General features: G+C 41.4%; 1 protein-coding gene across 4 annotated transcripts in view; it reads left to right on the plus strand.

The window, feature by feature from the left end:
• Window positions 1–20,103, plus strand: part of SNRK (SNF related kinase) — a 73,887-nt gene that overhangs the window by 50,984 nt on the left and 2,800 nt on the right. For all 4 annotated transcript variants that reach the window (XM_084620085.1, XM_084620086.1, XM_084620087.1 and 1 more), the window contains 3 exons: window positions 491–632; window positions 4,480–4,692; window positions 11,861–11,995. In XM_084620085.1, the coding sequence (XP_084476211.1) occupies window positions 491–632; window positions 4,480–4,692; window positions 11,861–11,995 (490 nt within the window). The remainder of the gene's footprint in view (window positions 1–490; window positions 633–4,479; window positions 4,693–11,860; window positions 11,996–20,103) is intronic.

Raw genomic sequence — 20,103 nt, forward strand, 5'->3', positions numbered from 1 at the left:
TTTTGAATGAGCAAAATAGTCTGACTTTGAATAAATATTTGCCACAAAATGAGAGAGGATTCTGTTAACAAATTCAGATGTTTTATTCACAATTAATTGTAATCATGAGCAATCGTAAAGCTTTAACAATGGAAAAAGGTCAACTTTTATTGAAATTCAGTATTAAATGCAGCAAAAATGGAGGTGTCAGGAAATAGATATGTATTTAAGATTGTAATGCACTCCCATATTTTTCTGCATGGCTTTAAATCATAAATTTTGGTCCTTCCATCCAAAATCTTAAAGCTGTCAGTAAAATGTAGAACCTATTGTATTTTGTACTTCATTACAAAGGAATTGTAAATTCCACAGTTAATGCCTATAAAGACAATCTGATGATGATACTTAAATTAGTTAGAAACCTTAATGGAAATTTAGCAAACACTTTACATTGGCAGTATTTTTTCTGTCTCTCTGGCAATAAGTTTAAAACATGTATTATAATTTACAGATATATGGAGCCTGGGTGTTATCCTATTCATGTTGGTATGTGGACAACCACCATTCCAAGAAGCAAATGACAGTGAAACACTGACTATGATCATGGACTGCAAATACACAGTGCCATCGCATGTGTCCAAAGAATGTAAAGAGTAAGTAAAATATTAAGTAATTTGGTAGCATTCATAGATATGTATACTACCAACAAATTATCTATAATCTGGTTCCTCAGGTGCCAGGAAGTTTTTATTGATACTATTTTTAACAGAGCTTCCAATGCTAAAATTCCCTGCTATGTTACCAGCAGTTTCCTTAACTTGTTCATTCTTCTGTTAGCACCAGTTAAATAGCTTCTTTACATCTTTAATCTCTTTGCCTCTTTCAGTCTTTATCAAAGTTGACTGAATTTGTTCCTTTGAAATGTTTTGAGCCTGAGACTCTCCACACATTTGTATTAGGCAAAGTTGTCACAGATTTTTGGGTTGGGGCGGTGATAAGTAAACCATTATTTGTCTGAATAGTTGTTCAAGGATATTGTCACTAGCTGTTATGCTCAAGAATACGGCACCAGTCTTTTGCTGATCTCCTACTAAAATTGCAATCCCCAAATCAACATACCGGGTGTCAAGGAAAAAATATCTATGTAAATAGCACATGCCACTTAGGAATCATGACTCATTTTGAGATGTTTATTCTGGAATGTTCACTGCAGCTCTTTGACAATTTTGAATCGTTCGGTACTCCCCATATGTTGAAGTCAGGTTGATGCATGTAGGCTTCAGCCCCTAAATGTAGATCCCCAAGATGTGAGATTCCCCCTTTCTAGTTAGAATTTTTATTCAGGCATAGCTAGAGTCCTCGGTAAATGACAGAATATTTTACCACTCCTACGCCTTGAATATCCTGGTGCAGTGGTGCCCAAACTTTTGCTTTAGTGTCTCCCCTTACCAGAAATGTAATGTGTCCGCGCCACTCCAGGCCAGGAGCAGAGGTGGGAGCTGGGGACAGGGGCTGGGAAGGGACCTGGGATTGGGGCAGAGCAAGGCTGGGTGGGGCCCGGGCCCTGCTGCGTCTCCCACTTTGGGGACCATTGTCCTAGTGCATGTATAAGATTTCAGGTTTCCTCTTATGCCAAACACTGGAGTTCAAGCAGAGCGTGATCTTTTGCATGGACCAGGTGAATGTTTTCCACCTTCTGGTGCTTGCTGTAATAGCCATACCTGCGTTCATATATGACGTGGAGTCTAGTGCATTTTTTAGTACTGCACTCAGTGTCATAAGTGAGCTGTAGTTATTTTTTGTGCTCTAGCTCTCAGTATTGAATTTGGATCTGCTGATTCCGCTGACTTAGCATAATCAGTAATGCAGAAAAGCTGTTCTTGTCACATCTTTTAGAAGTATCAATAGTTAACAATCCAGGAGAGGTATACGAGAAAGAATTAATCAACTGAACACTACTAGAAGAAATTCCTTGAGACCCCATAAACCAATAACTATTTTTCCAATGAATGTATTGGGTGAAATTGTCACTGCCAAAACCAGAATTGGTAGGTCTGATCATTCTGTGCACCAGCCTCTCCCTCTCCCTTCCCCTCCCCTGTCTGTCTTCTCCCAAAAGATAGGATTTGGTATGCCACATCTACTAGCCTCTGGTCAATAATCTGTATCAGGAAATACCAGGTCCTGTGTCGGTGGGTTTCAATTCTAAATGTGCAGTAAAGATTGTGATTTTTTTTTTTTCCCCTCCACCACTTCTGACCATTTCTCCTGGGGAAGAGACTTTAAGAATCTCAGTAAGTAAGATATAGAGATGGTCCTGTTTTGGGTGAAAGCATCTTTGGATGTTTGTGATGCATTAGAAAGCATAGCAAAGTTGATGGATAAGCTCTGCACCCCTTTGTACTTGCAATACGAGGTAGAGTTAAAACTTTGGAAACCTACTATCTATACATAACACATCTTTTGGAGACAGAGACCATATTGGCAAAGGAGAAGAAAGCTGTCCTTTATTTTCTTGTGTCCCACCCAGCCGTCCTCTTTGAAATTTAAAAATTACAAGGGAAAAAGATAGACTAATGATATTCAGTATATGTCCCTCCTTTTTCATGGCAGTTTTTAGGAGTCAACAGTGCAGGCAATATAGGACCTCCTCTTTCCTTTGTAACTCCTTTCTCTACTCATATCATGATTCCCGTATTTAACAAAAAATAACTTGTGGAATACATTGCATTATAACGTGTAGTTAGATTGTTGTCCTGCCTAGCATGCTTGGTACGTGAGTTCAAGCATTCCTTCATAGCTGTGCCCCTTACCTTTTCTGCTACATTTTGAAGTGCTAAAGTTCCAATGGAGCATCAACACTAAACATCCTCCATCACCAGCTCCATGTCCTGTGCAAAGCAGATAAATTGGGGCAAATGTTGTCATTTGCCATGGCCTAAACTGAAGTTCTGCATACATTAGGCAAGTAGAAATATGCTAGTCATACAATATCCATTCTCTATACATTCTGTGACAGTTTGTGCTTGGGTTACACTTCTGCCTGCTCGCAGTTGGAGACATATCACTTGATTTAGCATCTACCCACAAAGAAAAAGCTTGTCATTGCAGAGTCCTCAGCTCTTTCTCTCGACAGCTCCCCTTCCTCTTGCTGATACTTAAGAACTTAGGGCCTGGTTCCTACTTTAAAATAAAACACACTTTTCTTTGTTTGCAGTTTTGTTGTAGCTGTGTTGATCCCAGAATATTAGAGACATCATGGTGGGTGAGGTAGTATCTTTTATTTGACCAAACTTCTGTTTGTGAAAAGGACACGTTCATTTGAGAGCATAGTGATTCTCTTGTTTCATCCACACAGTTGTTGTTGGGGCATTTAAAGCACTCGATAAGGTGCACCACATGGTGTGATAAGCACATATAGGACCCAGGCATCTTGAAGGGTTTGTTGTGGAGGTATTGATTATTGTAGCAGTGGCGATAGGTCTGCAAGTTTTGCATCTGTTGTTATGAGGGGCTTAGAATTGGTACGTCCTGGTCTGTGGGTGACATGAAATAGTCACTATGCTCTCAGGTGAACTCTCACATAAAAAAGATAAAAACACCCAATCGCTTGTGGGTAAACGCTTTCTTCACAAAACAATCTCTCCATATCTGACTTCTGAGTCCTTGTTCTCAAAGGAAACCAGCTCAACACCTTCAAAAGACAAGCCTGGGAACTGAAATTCATAACTTTGCTAGATACCAAAAATCATGGACTCAATGAAGACACTGGGTTTATGGCTCATTACAACAATCTGTAACCACTAATCCTGCTTTGTCCTATGATTGTAGAGGTATTAATTGGTCATTTCACCTTGAACGGTCTCTTGCAACATGTGTTAACTCCTTATCTCTTCCACCCTTCTATTTAGTTGTGACACTGAGTACCTTTCCCAGATCTGAAGAAGACCTCTGTGTAAGCTCAATAGCTTGTCTCTTTCACCAAGAGAAGTTGGCCCAATACAAGATATTACCTTTCCCACCTTGTCTTTCTTACATTCTTTGTAATGCCTTACATTTGATGACAACAGCAAAAAATGTATTAATAATTTTAAAAAAACGTTTATATTGGAGTAGCACCTAGAGGCCCACCTAGTTTGGGACATGACTTGAAAAGTACTGTGCCAACCAATAGAAAATGAAAGTCCAGAAGAGTGTAGAGGTGAAAGAGCTCAAGTAAATCAAATGGAAATGGTGGTGTTTGCTATGTCTGCAGTTTTTATGATTCAGTTGCTTTATTCATTTCAGTTTTGCATTGTCATTTAGAGTATTTTTGTGAGTGCAGATTCAGGTTCCAGTCACACTGTACTTGCATTATTTTTACTGGAAGGTCTGAAAAGAGGCTAATATGAGCTCATAGTAACAAAAGGAAAACAGTCCTCTTCCTAGTGTTCCTGTTCTGATGGCTACTTTCTGAACATATTAGTACGTTTTGTTTATAGATTTATTTTTTGTTCCTAGTCTAATTACACGGATGTTACAGAGAGACCCAAAGCGAAGAGCGTCTTTGGAAGAGATTGAAAATCATCCATGGCTCCAAGGAGTTGACCCATCGCCTGCAACAAAGTACAATATCCCTCTGGTTTCATACAAAAACCTTTCTGAGGAAGAACACAATAGTATAATACAACGCATGGTCCTTGGTGATATAGCAGATCGAGATACAATAGTAGAGTAAGTTACCAATTTTCTACATGCAATTTGATGATTTTAACGTTATATTTAACTTGAGAATTACTAAAAAATTGAATGCAATCACAGAAAAATGACTTTCTGCTTCTTCCTAAATGCTGAGACAAAGCCCCACAGGAGATATTGAGCCTGTGATAGAGTTCTTTACTTGAAGTAGTGTAGATTTAATCTGATGAATTAATTTTAAGTGCAGTTCTACTCTGAAAAATAATTCTGCAAAGACAGGATTTTATTTTTAATGTCTCACTTACTCCTTATCAGATCCGTTCAGTTTACGAATAAAAAGTGTCGAATTCACCATGAGCACCAGTTAAATTGGATTCTTCTTCGAGTGCTTGTTCATGTCGATTCCAGGTAGGTGTGTGCACACCACGTGCACAGTCGTCAGAAGGTTTTCCCCCTATCGGTACCTGTTGGGTCAGCTGTGGAGCCCCCTGGAGTTGCATCTTCATGGCAGCGTATATAGGTCCCTGCCGACCTGCCACCTCTTCAGTTTCTTCTTACTGCCAGTGATGATTGTTAGAGCAGCTCTTCTCTTGCTATGGCAAGTGATCCCCTAGTGGACTGTCTCTAGTGTTTCTGTATAGTTAAAAACTTAGTATTAGTTAGGGTTTTTTTGGGGGGGGCGCACACTTAGGCGGACTCAAGGCCTTTGGTTCCAGGCAGAACTTCCATTGCTAATCAACGTCAGGGAGATACGAGCAGTCCGCCTTGCTTGCCAGACGTTCCAGGCCCATCTGCAGGCCAGATGTGTGTCGGTCAATAGCAGTACGCAACACATCATCAGCGACATTCTATATAAACAGACAGGGTGGTCCTCGCTCCTCTCCCCTGTGCTGGGAAGTCCTCCAGCTGTGGGACTTCTGCATTGCCCATTCGATACATCTAGAGGCATCATACCTTCCAGGTTCCCAGAATGAGCTGGCCGATCATTTCAGCAGGTCATTTTACAATCATGAGTGGTCCCTCTGCCCAGATGTTGTTATCAACATCTTTTAATGGTGGGGGTTTCCCCAAATAGATTTGCTTGTAAAGAACTACAACAGGAAGTGTCACCAGTTTTGCTCCTTCCTGAATCACAGCCTGGGCTCGCTTGCAGATGCTTTTCTCTTCCCTTGGAAGTACCACCTACTATATGCTTCCTGCCCTTCCCACTTGTACATAAGGTATTGCTGAAAAATCAGAAGGGAGAGAGCATCAGTGATCTTAATAGCACCAGTGTGGCCTCGCCAATGCTGGTTTACCATGCTTCTAAACCCGTCGGCAGACACGCCAATAATTCTGCCTCTGTCCCGGATTTGATCACCCAGGAACACGACTGCCTCCAGCATCCCAATCTATAGTTGTTCCATCTCACGGCATGGAAACTCCATGGCTGAACCCCTTGGAGCTTACATGCTTAGACCCTGTTAGAGAGGTCCTTCTTAACAGCAGGAAGCCATCCATGAGGGCCACCTATCTGGCCAAGTGGAAAAGATTCTCCATTGTGGCATTACAAAAGCACACTCCACCCTTACAGGCATCAATTTCCTTTATCCTAGACTTTTTGCTGCATCTAAAACAGCAAGGTCTGTCAGTGTCATCAATAAAAGTGCACCTGGCCGCTATTTCAGCTTTCCACCCCAGTGCAGCCAATCAGTTGGTTTTCGTGAACCCCATGATGAGCCGCTTCCTCAAGGGATTAGACAGATTGTACCCTCAAGTAAAACAGCCAGCTCCTCCATGGGATCTCAACCTTATGCTCTCTGGACGGATAGGACCTCCTTTCGAGCCCTTGGCAACATTCTCCCTACTCTACCTCTCCTGAAAAATAGTGTTCTTGGTAGCTATATCATCAGCCAGGAGGGTGTCCGAGTTTAAGGCTTTAATTCGGAGCCCCCATACACGGTCTTCTGTGAAAACAAGGTGCAGCTGTGAGCGCACCCAGCCTTCCTCCCGAAGATAGTTTCACAATTCCACGCAAACCAGGACATTTTTCTTCCTGTGTTCTTTTCTACGCCCCATGTTAGCAACAGGGAACGAATGCTACACTCCCTGGGTGTCAGATGAGCATTAGCCTTCTACATTGAAAGAACAAAGCCATTTCGAAAATCAACGCAACTCTTCATTGCAATTGTGGAGTGTACAAAGGGGCTTCCAGTCTCGTTCCAAAGGACCCTTTCTTGGATCACGTCCTGTATCCGGGTGTGCTATGACTTGGCAAAGATACCTGCCCCCACGCTGACAGAACACTCCTCAAGGGCGCAGGCATCCTCAGTGGTTTTCTTGGCTCAAGTTCCTATCCAGGACATCTGCAGGGCGGCAACGATCCACACCTTTACATCGCACTATGCCATTACACAGCAGGCCAGTGATGATGCAGCTTTTGATACAGCGGTGCTATAATCAGCGATCCCATAAACTCCGACCCCATCTCCTAGATAAAGCTTGGGAGTCACCTGCTTGGAATAGACATGAGCAAACACTCGAAGAAAAAACGGTTACCTACCTCTTGTAACTGTTGTTTGAGATGTGTTGCTCATATCCGTTTCAATACCCAGCCGCCTCCCCTCTGTCAGAGTATCTGGAAAGAAGGAACTGAAGAAGTGGCGGGTTGGCAGGGACCTATATATGCTGCCATGAAGGCGCGACTCAAGGGGGCTCACAGTGACCTGATGGGTACCGCTAGGGGAAAAACCCTCTGACTGTGCACGTGGCATGAACACACCTACTTGGAATGGACATGAACAACTGTTACAAAAGGTAGGAAACCGTTTTTTCTTTCCCTCTCACATATTGCCAGTAAAATATTTTGTAGGCCAAAGGATGTCCTCTTACATTTCTGAGACCCCAGTGAAGACTGATGGTGTATAGGGTAACTAAAGGCCTCATTTAAAGCCTGATCCAATGCCCACTGAAGTCAATGGAAAAGACTGACTCCAAGTTAATGGAAAGACAAGACTCCTGTTAAATTAACCAAAGCCTTTGAAGATAACACGGATTGCACAAAGGTTAACTGAAGGGAAAATTTGGCTGTTAGAATGTTTTGATGATGATGATGATGTGTGAGAAAGGAAGAACACAACTTAACTGCTGGAGCACACAGTAAATTTTCAGGGCTGTTAAATAGATACAATTGTTAAAATTGCTTGCCATCAGAGAGGATTTGATAAGCATTGATGAAGCCATTGGGTCACTTTTTTGGAGTAGAACCACAGTTTAACTGATGGAGTCTGGTGTATTTCTTCAGTCTAGCACTGACCATCTGTTCTTCTTCCATTTTTCAGCCAAATGTAGACAAGTTTTAAAATTATACTGTGTTATGAACAAGTTTCTGACAAGTGAAATTTATGCATATAACTGATAAATAGAGTAAATTTGGTAGACACGTTTTATTAGAGATTTCTAATACTGTATTACAGTTTTAAAGTATCTTTCAATTTTAAAGCTATGTGACACATGCTGCTATAAAACTTTTATAGATAATTTTAAATCCTACTTAAAAAGTCCACTTTACGATTTCAAATTTTGATCACAAAAACAAAATAAAGTATAACTTAGTTACACCACAGGAATTATATACTGGATCTCTACAGAAATGTTTCTGTCTAAATCCTAATATTTTTATCAAAATGGCAGTCTTGCCTCACAAGACTTTTTTGTTGTCGTCATTAATCTCTGGAGTTCACCCTGCAAATAATTCGTTTTGTGGATTTTTAACTCTCTGGTTGTAAAACTAATAAAATATTACTTTTTACCTTAATGTCTAATTGTAAAACAGTTTAGTTCAGTTTGTTGACATTTTGGATAATTAGCAATATTAAATGTATAATGTGCTCACCATTTCAATGTTGGATGGATAAATATATTCCATCCCTCTTTTACTCCCCACTCTCATCTCATGGCATATTTTGTTGAGGAAAAATAACAATTAGTAATTTCTCAATGTTCAAACTGAGTCAGTAGTTATGTTGGTGCTAACAGTCATGGGGAGTGCTAATATAGACAAGCGATCAGCGTTTTAAACACCTTCTCATCTAGATCTGAGTAGTGTTCAATCACGTGGTGTGCTGATGGCTGCCTAGAGTCCTGTCTACGCTAACACTTCCATGGGTATTATTACTGGTCAGGGTGGATAAAAATTAATGTTTTTTTTTTAATAAAAAAAATCTGATTTTTTATTTAAATCAGATTTTTTTGATAAAATGCTTTTGGAGGAGGAAAAAACCTATCTAAAGATAGTTTTAATTAAGATATGTTATAGCTCAAAGATATCTCATTATGGAATAGGGATTATAAATTCTAACAATATATGACAATATATTCATGTAATGTTTAAGAAAAATTTTGTAAATGAGTTCCAATAGTTCATGGATTAGGGACCCAATCTTATGGGGTTCCACAGGCTTCTGTACAGAGGATTTAGGTTAATCTTTCTACCTACCCAATGGGACTCAGTGCTCAGTCTAGAACAGGGGTCACAAACTCAAATGACCACGAGGGCCACATAAGGACTAGTGCAGCGGCTTGAAAGCCGCATCATTGACGCCCCTGCCCCGCATCTTCCCACCCCTTCCCTGCCCCCATTCCAACACCTTCCCTGAAGTCCCCACCCCAACTCTGCCCCCTCCCTGCACCCAGGGGGTGCAGGAGGGGTGTGGGATGTGGCAAGGGGTGGGCAGGGAGTTGGGGGGCGGGGTACAGGAGGGGTGCAGGCTCTGGCCCGGCGCTGCTTACCTAGCGCGGCAGCGGCGCACACCGGGGCCAGGGCAGGCTCACAGGGACATGGTTCTGGCCACTTCAGGGAGCGGCGCAGGGCTCATGGCGCCACGGGGTAGGCAGAGGGGCGGGGGGACGCATCGGAGCTTGGCAGGCCACACGAAAGAACCCGGCAGGCCACGTATTTGAGACCCCTGGTCTAGAAGATACCATCAGAGTTGCTTAGTTTTGCAGTTCTCAAACAGTGGATTTGTCTCCAGAGGTAACATGCTTGTTAACACCAAAAATGTTTTAAATAAATAAATAATCTATAGAGGTGAGTAATAACAGACCTCAACTCTATTGTCCCTCTGCAAATTTGTGTACACAGAGTCAATCCCTTACCTCTCTCTAAAAGTGCAAAGTTTCAAAAAGTTCAATGAATAGAAGAAGATTGTTGGGGGCGGAATAGATCTGGACAAGGAGAAGAAGTCTGGAGATAAATGTGAGAAGCGAGGGACATATGCTTGTTTTGTTAAAATATGTTTGCTGTTGAAGAAAAAAATCCAGAATACTTAACGTTTGTTGTTTTACTTAAATAAAACAATTTAAATGTCTGTCTGATGATGTTCTCCTAATACAGCATGGCAAGAAAATCCTCCAAATATCAGTGATTAACCTGTTGAACTGGAGATAGTTCACCTCCCAGTGACTTCATAAATATCTGCTTCAGTTACCTTTGGTAAATGAAATAACCAAACAATCATTCATTTTCAGATATAGCTGTAAAACTAACCTGAAAAGTTTTCAAAATAAATCACTGTTTAAAAATGTATAGTGTGTACCTTCTAAAAAATGAAACCTACATCTATCTCTGAGTTGTGAAGAGTATGTATTAAGGTTATAACAACGAACAAGAATGCACTTTTATGTAGAAAACCATGAATAAATAGAGTCTTCCTGACTAGCGATTTAAATCAGATCCACCCTGTTACTGGTGGAGCTTAACAAGTATTTACAATGATGGGAAATTTTAAAGAGAAAATGGCTACTATAGACACAGACTTAGAATAAAGATTTTAAAAAATCAGTCTCAGTGGTGTTGGATTACTCTAAAAGCTTTCTGTGGTTTTAAGTAACTCTTAGATCTCTTTAAAATATAAAATGATTATTCTGATTTGTGCTACATCTGTTACCTTAAAAAGCGAGGCTGTTTTTGTGCAACTAGTTTATTTTGGGATTTTCCTTCCAAGTAATTTTTGTAAACATTGCTTTGTTATACAATATTACTAAAACTATTACTCATCTAATGATTTTAAATTTAAATTTTCAATTTTTTTCAAAAGTTATTGTGTAATAAAAATAGAATTTGTTATCCAGTCAAATTGTAGGAAAGCAAGTAAAACTTTGCACCAGTAAAACTTTTTTAAAACAATGAATGTTTAATAGCCTTCCAAGGGGTGCAGGGAGGGGGGCAGAAAACCTAACTGGATTCAAGACTGAGCTTGATAAATTTATGGAGGGGATGGGATGGTGAGATCTCCTACAATGAATGGCAAGTTGCCTATTGGTGACTGCCAGTAGCAAAAATCCCCAACGGCCAGAGACAGGACACTAGATGGGGAGGGTTCCAAGTTACTACAGAGAATTATTTCCCAGGTGTCTGGCTGGTGGGTCTTACCCACATGCTCAGGGTCTAATTGATCGCCATATTGGGGCCAGGAAGGAATTTTCCCCCAGGTCAGATTGGCAGAAACCTGGGGTGGAGGTTGCCTGCCTCTTCAGTATGGGGCATAGGTCACTTACAGGTTTAAACTGGTGTAAATGGTGAATTCTCTGTAACCTGAAGTCTTTTTAAACAATTAAAAAAAAGCACATTTAGGATTTAGAAGCTTTAAATGTTTTATTTCTAAAAGTATTTTATATATATGCAGTAGCTTCGGAAAGGTCTCTTAAACTTTCAAGGGCCATGAAAAACCCCATTAAACCCATTATTTTAGATCTTCTGGTAGATTATAGTGTCTAGGAAACGCCTTTAGTAACCTTAAAAGTTCAATTTTGTTGCAAGTTTGCTACGACAACACTGAGGGGAATGTGAGATTTTGCTCAAGCTGCTTCAAAACTAAATGTTTCCACTTCACCTCAGCATTTGTCTGTAAGTGGGAGAGGCCATTTTCGGAACACAAACTCATATTCAATTAATGTTATTGCTTAAATATGTGTAACAGAGGAAAACTTATTTAGCCTTTGGATGCTTTTCTAAATATATCCAAAGCTAATTATTGAATTTGCCATATTTGGTTGCCCCATTTCTAATAAGTCAAAAACCATGTTTCAAGATGTCAAAAATATTAATTTTTATTTTCAGGAACTTTACTTTCTGTGTGAAGCACTCTAAGTTGTGTCAGCTATGTGTCCAGTTCTAGAAAATCGTTGGTGTGTGATGTGTTCCATTTTTCTTTGTTTCCCTTAGGGCCCTGGAAACTAACAAATACAATCATATCACTGCTACTTACTTCTTACTAGCTGAGAGGATTCTGAGAGAGAAACAGGAGAAAGAAATTCAAACCAGATCTGCAAGCCCTAGCAACATCAAAGCTCAGTTCAGGTGAGCATTTAGACACTTCAGTGCTTTAGTCAATTTAATCAGAATGTTTTGAAATTCCAAGATAACGTTAAAAACAGAAAAATATTATTTCATTGCTTGTTCCAAACGTTTTGGGGGAAGTGCAGCTGAAATATAAATAAGCTTTAGAATAGATTTTTATATCTGCCATGGGGAGGTCATGTTCAAAGTGTCATACCTGTATTATGTCTGATAGAGAAATTATTTGGTATGATTTCCTTCTGTTGGTTTAAATTCCACTTTGTAAAAACTATTCTGATGGTGTAATTCCCTAATTGCACTCCGGTGCTGATGGGGATCTATCATAAAGGAAAAGCTGAACTGAAGTTTACATAAGGATTTAGTTGTCAGGTCGTGTTCTGGGTTTCAGTAAATCTAGGTTAATTCAAGTACTTCTCAGGACGAAGCCCTTAAAAAGGACATACGTTTTGAGATTTTTTTTTTAACAAGTTAGATGTATTTATTGATTAAGGAAACATGTTGAAATGGCTGTCTTCACTCTACTTGATTTATTTCTTAGCTAAACTGATTTTTAGGAATAAAAATGTTTTCAACATAAGTAAGTTTCGTTTTCAACATAAGTAAGTTTCGTTTATCTGTCAGTGTCTCTCAAAGACTGTTCCGTGGATGGGTACTGGTCCCTGGAATTTCCCTGACACAGTTTAGGAAGGCAGCAAGCCAGTCCCTGCTATCGAAAAGGTTGAGAAACACTGATCTGTATAATCCTATTAAAAATTACTCCTGGGAAGATTCTGCTGGACTGCTCACCAGCAATCCCCTCCCCCTCCCATGCAGATTTCCTTCTTTTCCCTACAGAAAATGGCAGGGGGGCAAGGGGAAGCCGTGCAAGGGTGGAGGCATGACCGAGTGCAGTTTTTTTGGCAAGGCATGGGGGAGTACACGGGGTTATGTGCCACTGCCCCCTCCCCCGTTTCTGCAAATGCAGAGCTGCCCAGCTTGGAGGCTGTGTCTTGGGCTCCGCTGACTCTACAGCTGAACACAGCCTCCTAGGTCCCTAGTGCCAGTTGGGCTCTCCTTCGGTGTGCTGGGAGCCTTCCTATTTTCTGTGGAACAGTGAGTGCCGGCGGTGGGGCTTGGGGGGGAAATGAGGGAAGGGAGGTGAGAGGGGAAGGAAGAGGGGTGGAATAGGGCAGGGGGAGGGGAATGTGGCAGTGAGGGGAGGGGGATGGAGAAGAAAAGGGGATAGGGGAATCGAAGGGGGAAGCGGGAGCCCAGCATACGGCATCTCCTCGACAACAGCTGGGGCTCCCTTGTTAAGCAGGCCCATCGAACCTTCACCCTGACAAGCCCTACACCTGGACCCCTCGGACAAGCTCCCCACACCCAGACCCTCCACCCCACTGAGCCCTAACCAGCTGCACCTGGACCCCCACCCCATCAAGCCCCACTACTTCAGCACCTGGACCCCCCCACTGAGCCCAACTACCATCACCTGCGGAGTCCCATTGCCCAAGGAACCCCCCAATGAGCCCCTGTGCATCCAGATCTCCCACTGAGCTGCCAGCACCCAGATTGCCACACACAGACACCTTCACTGCACACCAGGATCCCTCCACACTTGCATCCTGCTGGCTGAGCCTGCCCAGCCACGCCTGGTGCACCTGGCACAGAGGGACAGGGCCCTGGGATGTTTCTGGGGCAGGCCGAGCCCTTGTACTGTGTCAGGGTCAGGTGCAGCCTCACTGCCGAGTCCCTGTACCAGGGGAGGTGAGGGCTTCAGGCTGATCTCCCACCTCAATGTAGCCAGTGGCCTGTGCTCCCCACTGCCATGCTGGAGTCACATTTATTTATTGACCAATAAAATTTGAAAAATTTTGCAGAATTTTAAAAAATTGTACACTTAATTTTTTTGGCGCAGAATTCCCTCAGGAGTAAAAGATGTAATAACTGTCAGCAATGCTCCTGAAATCTGTGGTCGCTCCATCTCATGTGGAAAAGATAGGAGAAATCTGCTGCTGCTTTTGTGTATGTAGTTGGTATTGGTGTGTTCACCCAGCCTTTAATTCTTTTGCATTTTTAGATTTAGGTTCAAATTTATGCTGAAGAAAGAAACGGAGAGGATTTTAGTGAGAACATGCTAAATTGAAAGTTTCTGCTATATTTAAAATATTCATGGGGGAAGAGGTACCCTCTCCCCCTAAACTCTGAGTTTTGTTTGGTGGCGTTAATGTGTTGATTGAGATGTAGGCAGCAAGCCTGCTGCTGTTAGGGGTTCCCTGAGCAAGGATCTGTTGACACTGAGAATCATCTTTGAGTTATTGCTCTGTCTTGATTATCATTTTAGGAAAGATTATGGAGGTTGTGCTGAGGTAGTTCCATCAATATTTGTATTTCTGAAATCTTTGATTCCCTCCCTTCCAGTGGCTATGTCTTTAGGCCTGGGTATAGTACAGAGTGGTCGTCGCTAACTTCCTTTCAGTGATGGATGAAAATCAGGTGCCTGTGCTGATTCTTTTTTATCTCTTGCCTGCCTTCAGAATGGTTAACCCAGGTCTGGACTCCAGGGGGTGGAAATAAAGATACTCCTGAGAGGCTCCATCCTTGGAATCCAAGGATGGTATCGGGCAATTGCTCTTCTGTTCCAAGGGTTATCTCAAGCAGGATTCCATTTTGTCATCCTTACCATTCAACATATATAGGGAGTCATTAGGAAGAATAATGGGGAGATGTGGGTTGTGACATCTTTCCATTTTATACCCCCACTTCATTGAAGCCAGCTGGGGCAGCTGAGGGCTAATTAACTGAGACTGAACCCAGACAAGGCTGAAATTGCTGTAGACTGGGGGATACATTTGTAGAACTAGTTAACACTAGTTCAGCTCCCTTGACTTGAGGAGTTTGCCTGCTGTTTCTGATCTAGGTTTACAGCTTTGGTGGCTTTACACACTGTATGCAGCTTCTTCCAAAGGCCATTTGAAAACTTCAGTTCACTTACTGAGCTCACTTAGTGGTCTTTGCTGCAGGAAACGTATTTGTACTGCATGGTCTGCACTGGCTGACAGTTTATTTGCTGGGTGCAATTAAGTGTTCATTTTTTAGCTATAAACCCCTAAATCATTTTGATCTTGCTGTTGAAGAGATTATTTCTCTTCTACTGTAGTACCATGGCCTTTCATTCTGACACTCCCAGGATACCCTGTTCTTATTTTACATGAAATAAGATGAAAGAATCTGTGCATTTTCAAAATAAATCCAAATAGAATACTCAAATTTTTCAGTGTTTACTGTTAGAACAGTCAAAAAAAACTAAGCACCATAAACTGAAAACCCTGAATATGCCTTTGAAATGACAGATGTTTTTAAAAGATTGTTTTATAGCACTGACTTTCAGACCTCCCAGCAGTCCTGGTTTTTGCAGGGCTGTCCTGCAAAACTCCTGTTCCAGTTGAAGCGGCTCTTGTCCTCTGGGGCTGGTGGGGTTTGGTTCCCTGCTCCAGGTGTTACAACCTGGCCGTGGCACATGAGGTTGCAGTATCACTCACTCAGATTTGCCCTGGCCATATTCCTTTCTCCCCCCGCTCCTCTATCAGTGGGGCCAGGCCAACCAACAGAGAGAGGAATTGAGCCCAGCCAGCCCCATGGAACAGGACAGCTGTGGGGCGAGAGCAGGATAGACTTGCAGTTCAACCCTCCTCCCCCTTCTGCGGCTGCACTCAATTCCCCATCCATTAGAGGCAGGACCCATCATGCTTTACCGACCTGAAATGTGGGGAGGTATGCAGTGCTGGAATTCTGAGTTGAAATATTAATGTGGACCAAAAAAATATTTCATTATACCTGGTAGTGTCTGCTTAGGAGATGTCAAGAACTGAAGTAAGTAAGTTATTTTATATCAAGACTGAGGTGAGCTGGTAGAAATGAATGGAGTAGTTTGTTTAATGCCTGCCCTGCAAATATTCCTTTGCTCCATGTGACAAGCAGAGCTACGTACTTTTATGGATAGTTGGCTCTTACAGCTCCAAGTAGTTTTGAGAGCGTTATTTGTTGTGTAGATATTGTCCTTGATCCAAAAGATCTACCAAAATAAAGGCCTTGTAGGGAAAAGACGGATTGCTGCATAACTTTGATTTTGCAGTTAAGACATATTTGGAAACTTATTTTTAACTGACTCACAGGTTGGAGCTTTTCTGTCATCTCAAACCTATTGGAAATCACAGAAAATAAGAAAATTGTTGTAGAAATTATACAGTCGCTATTTCCCTGTTGTAATTAATGAGAATAAAATGTTCCCTAGTCATGATGATGATACTATCAAGATCCCATTGTTCTTCTTTTTATCTTTATCACTGACAACACACAATGTCTCAAAACTCCTATTTCATTGACACCACAGTCCATTCTTAAATCACTGTCTCTTTTTGCAAATGTTTTAGATATTCATTTTCTAAGCTAAGTATTATGTGTCTCTAGTTTATTTCTTAAGGTCTATTTTGTGAACTAGTGATGTTTGTAGAATAGCATTTTAAAATACCAAGCATGCAACATATCAGGACTCTAGCTTGTTCTTACTTGCTAACAGAATGAATGGCATGTTACTGGTTAGAGGGAGACCTTGATAACACATGCTAATATTACAAATATAGAGGGCCAGATCCCCAGCCAGCTCCAATAGTCCTCTGTTAAGGGAAACTTCCCAAATATCATGAAGCGAACATAAGGGTTGGGAGGAGGTAGGCTGCAGCATGCTCCCCAGTGTGCTATTACAACCTGGCACAACTTAGAGGGGCTTTGTGACTGCCGTACCAGGGCTCACATTCAACTGTTACAATGTAATGGCCCTTTCATACTTCCACCTTGTTCTTGAAAATACCATTGATGTGTTGTGACATTTTCCTACGTTTGCAGAGCCTGAAACCACACCTCTGAGAGGTCTGAACTATCCCATTCATCTTACTGGGTGCTAACTTAGTTGCCAGTCATACTTTAAATGTCCAAGTCACCAAAGCACATCAGAAAGGAGAAGAGTCTATTGTGAACATTTCCACAGGGGCACCCCCAGTGAGTGGCTTTGGAAGATATCACCACTTTTTCTGTCCTCAAATCAAGGAGTCTAGTAGAGCTCATTGGAGCATCTGTGCCCTTCCTAAGGGGAAGCCAAGCTCACGAAGGCCCAGTGGGACACTCGAGCCTCCCAGAGGGGAAGCCGAGCCCAGCATAGCCCATGGATGCATCTAGACCCCACTAAGTGGAGCTGAGCGCAGAGAGCATACATACATGATCATAGTGTGAAAATGTGCCTAATCAACTGTGAGCAGTGTCTGATGTAGGTGGAGCACAGAAGAATACCACTACCTCCCCCACCTCCCAGTTTGTGTCAGAAAGCCGTGTTTGTAACCCATCCTCTGGTGAACCAAGCACTGCTCTGATGTACTGAGAATCATACTGGGTCAGACCAATGGTCCATCTAGCCTGTCTTTCACCAGTGGCTGGTGCCAAATGCTTCAGAGGGATTGAATAGAACAGTGTACTTTATTGAGTGATCCACTCCTGGTCATGCAGTCCCAGTTTCTAGCAGTCAAGAGTTTAGGGACACCCAGTGCATGTGGTTCCATCCCTGACCATCTTGGCTAATTGCCATTGATGGACCTAGCCTCCCTGAATTTATCTAATTCTCTTTTGAACCCGGTTATACTTTTGGCCTTCACAACACCCCCTGGCAATGAATTCCACAGGTTGACTGAAGAAATACTTCCTTATCTTTATTTTAAATCTTCTGCTTATTAATTTCTTTGGGTGACTCCTGGTTCTTGTGTTGTGTGAAGGGGTAAATAACACTTTCTTATTCACTTTCTCCACACCATTGGTGATTTTATAGACCTCTATTATATCTCCCCTCAGTTTTCTCTTTTCCAAGCTGAAAAATCCCCAATCTTTTTAATTTCTCCTCATGTGGAAACTGTTCCATGCCCCTAATCATTTTTGTTGCCCTTCTTTGTACTTTTTCCAGTTCTGATATATCTTTTTTGAGATGAGATGACTAGAACGTCATGTATATTAAAGGTGTGGGTATACAATAGACTTATAGAATGGCATTATGATATTTTCTGTCGTCTTATCTTTCCCTTTCCTACTGGTTCCTAATATTCTGTTAGCTTTTTGAATTGCCACTGCACACTGAAAACTAAGTATGACGACTCCAAGATCTTTCTTGAGTGGTAACGGCTAATTAAGACCCCATCATTTTGTATGTATAGTTGGGATTGTTTTTTCTAATGTGCATTACTTTGCCCTTATCAACACTGAATTTCATCTGTCATCTCATTGCCTAGTCTCCCAGTTTGGTGAAATCACTTGGTAACTCTTCGCAGTCTGCTTTGGACCTAGCTATTTGAGTAATTTAGTATAGTCTGCAAACTTTGACACCTCACTGTTTACCCCTTTTTCTATATCATTTATGAGTATGCTGAATAGCACAAGTCCCAGTACAGATCCTTGGGGATGATTGGGAGTGGGGGACTGCTATTTACCTCTCTCCACTGTGAAAACTGATCCTTTATTCCTACCCTTTGTCTTCTGTCTTTTAGTCTGTTAATGATCCATGAGAGGACCTTCCCTTTTATCCCATGACTCCTTACATTGCTTGAGAGCCTTTGGCGAGGGACCTTGTCAAACGCTTTCTGAAAGTCCAAGTTTATTATGTCCACTGGATCACCCTTGTCCATGTGCTTGCTGAACCCCTCAAAGAATTCTCATAGATTGGTGAGGCATGATTTCCTTTTACAAAAACCTTGTTGACTCTTCCCTGACATGTTGTGTTTATTTATGTTTGTTAATTCTGTTCTCAACAGTTTCAGCCAATTTGTCTGGTACTGAAGTTAGGATTAATTGCCTGCAATTGCCAGGCTCACCTCTGGCGTCTTTTTTTTAAATATCAATGTCACATTAGCTATGCACCAGTCATCTGGTACAGAGGCTGATTTAAGCAATGGGTTACATTCCACAGTTAGTAGTTCTGCAGTTTCGTATTTGAGTTCCTACAGAACTCTTTGATGAATACCATCTGGACCTGGTGACTTATTACTGTTTCATTGATCAGTTTGTTCCAAAACCTCCTTTATTGATATCACAATCTGAGACATTTCCGCAGCTTTGTCACCTAAAATGAATAGCTCAGGTGTGGGAATCTCTCTCAGATCCTTTTCAGTGAGTACCGATGCAGAGAATTCATTTAGCTTTTCTGCAATGGCCTTGTCTTCCTTCAGTGCTCCTTTACCAGCTTGATCGTTCAGTGGCCCCACTGATTGTTTGGAAGGCTTCCTGTTTCTGATGTACTTAAAAAAACCTGTTGTTAGTTTTTGTGTCGTCTTATAGTTGCACTTCAAATTCTTTTTTGGCCAGCCTAATTATATTTTTACACTTGACTTGCCAGAATTTATGCTCCTTTGTATTTTCCTCAGTAGGATTTGACTTCCAATTTTTACAAGATGCCTTTTTGTCTTAACCACCTCTTTTACTCTTGTTTAGCATAGTGGCATTTTTTGATGGTCTTAGTGTTTTTTGTTTCTTTAATTGGGGTATGCATTTAGTTTGAACCTCTTTTTAAAGTTTCTGTGCAGTTTGCAGGTATTTTACTCTTGTGACTGTTCTATGGTACTGCTCAATTAAATTAAGATTTTTACTATATTTGACACTTTGTTCTCTTTCAGATATAGTGACACTCCCCCACCAGCGTAACCTACTCTCATTCCTATATATTTTATACCCTGGTATTACCGTGTCTCATTGATTATCTTTGCTCCACCAAGTTTCTGTGATGTCAATTATATCAATATCCTAATTTAATACCACACACTGAAGTTCATCCATCTTAATATTTATCTGCCCTCATGGGACATAATTGAATGGGACTCTTTTTTGTTGTTGACTGTTTCTATTCAGTTCCTACCTGTACTTTGTCAACTTCTATCCTCTCTTCTTTACTGTGATTTGGAGTAACCCCTTTAATAAGTACTCCTCTAATGGATGTGTCTGCCTTGACCGTGTGCTCCTCTGCACCTGTTGGCTTCCCCCAACCTTTAGTTGAAAAACTCTTCTGCAACCTTTTAAAGTGTCATTTCTTTCATAGCTGC

The sequence above is a fragment of the Lepidochelys olivacea genome (assembly GCF_965140295.1).
Source record: "Lepidochelys olivacea isolate rLepOli2 genome assembly, chromosome: 2".
Classification (NCBI taxonomy): domain Eukaryota; kingdom Metazoa; phylum Chordata; order Testudines; family Cheloniidae; genus Lepidochelys; species Lepidochelys olivacea.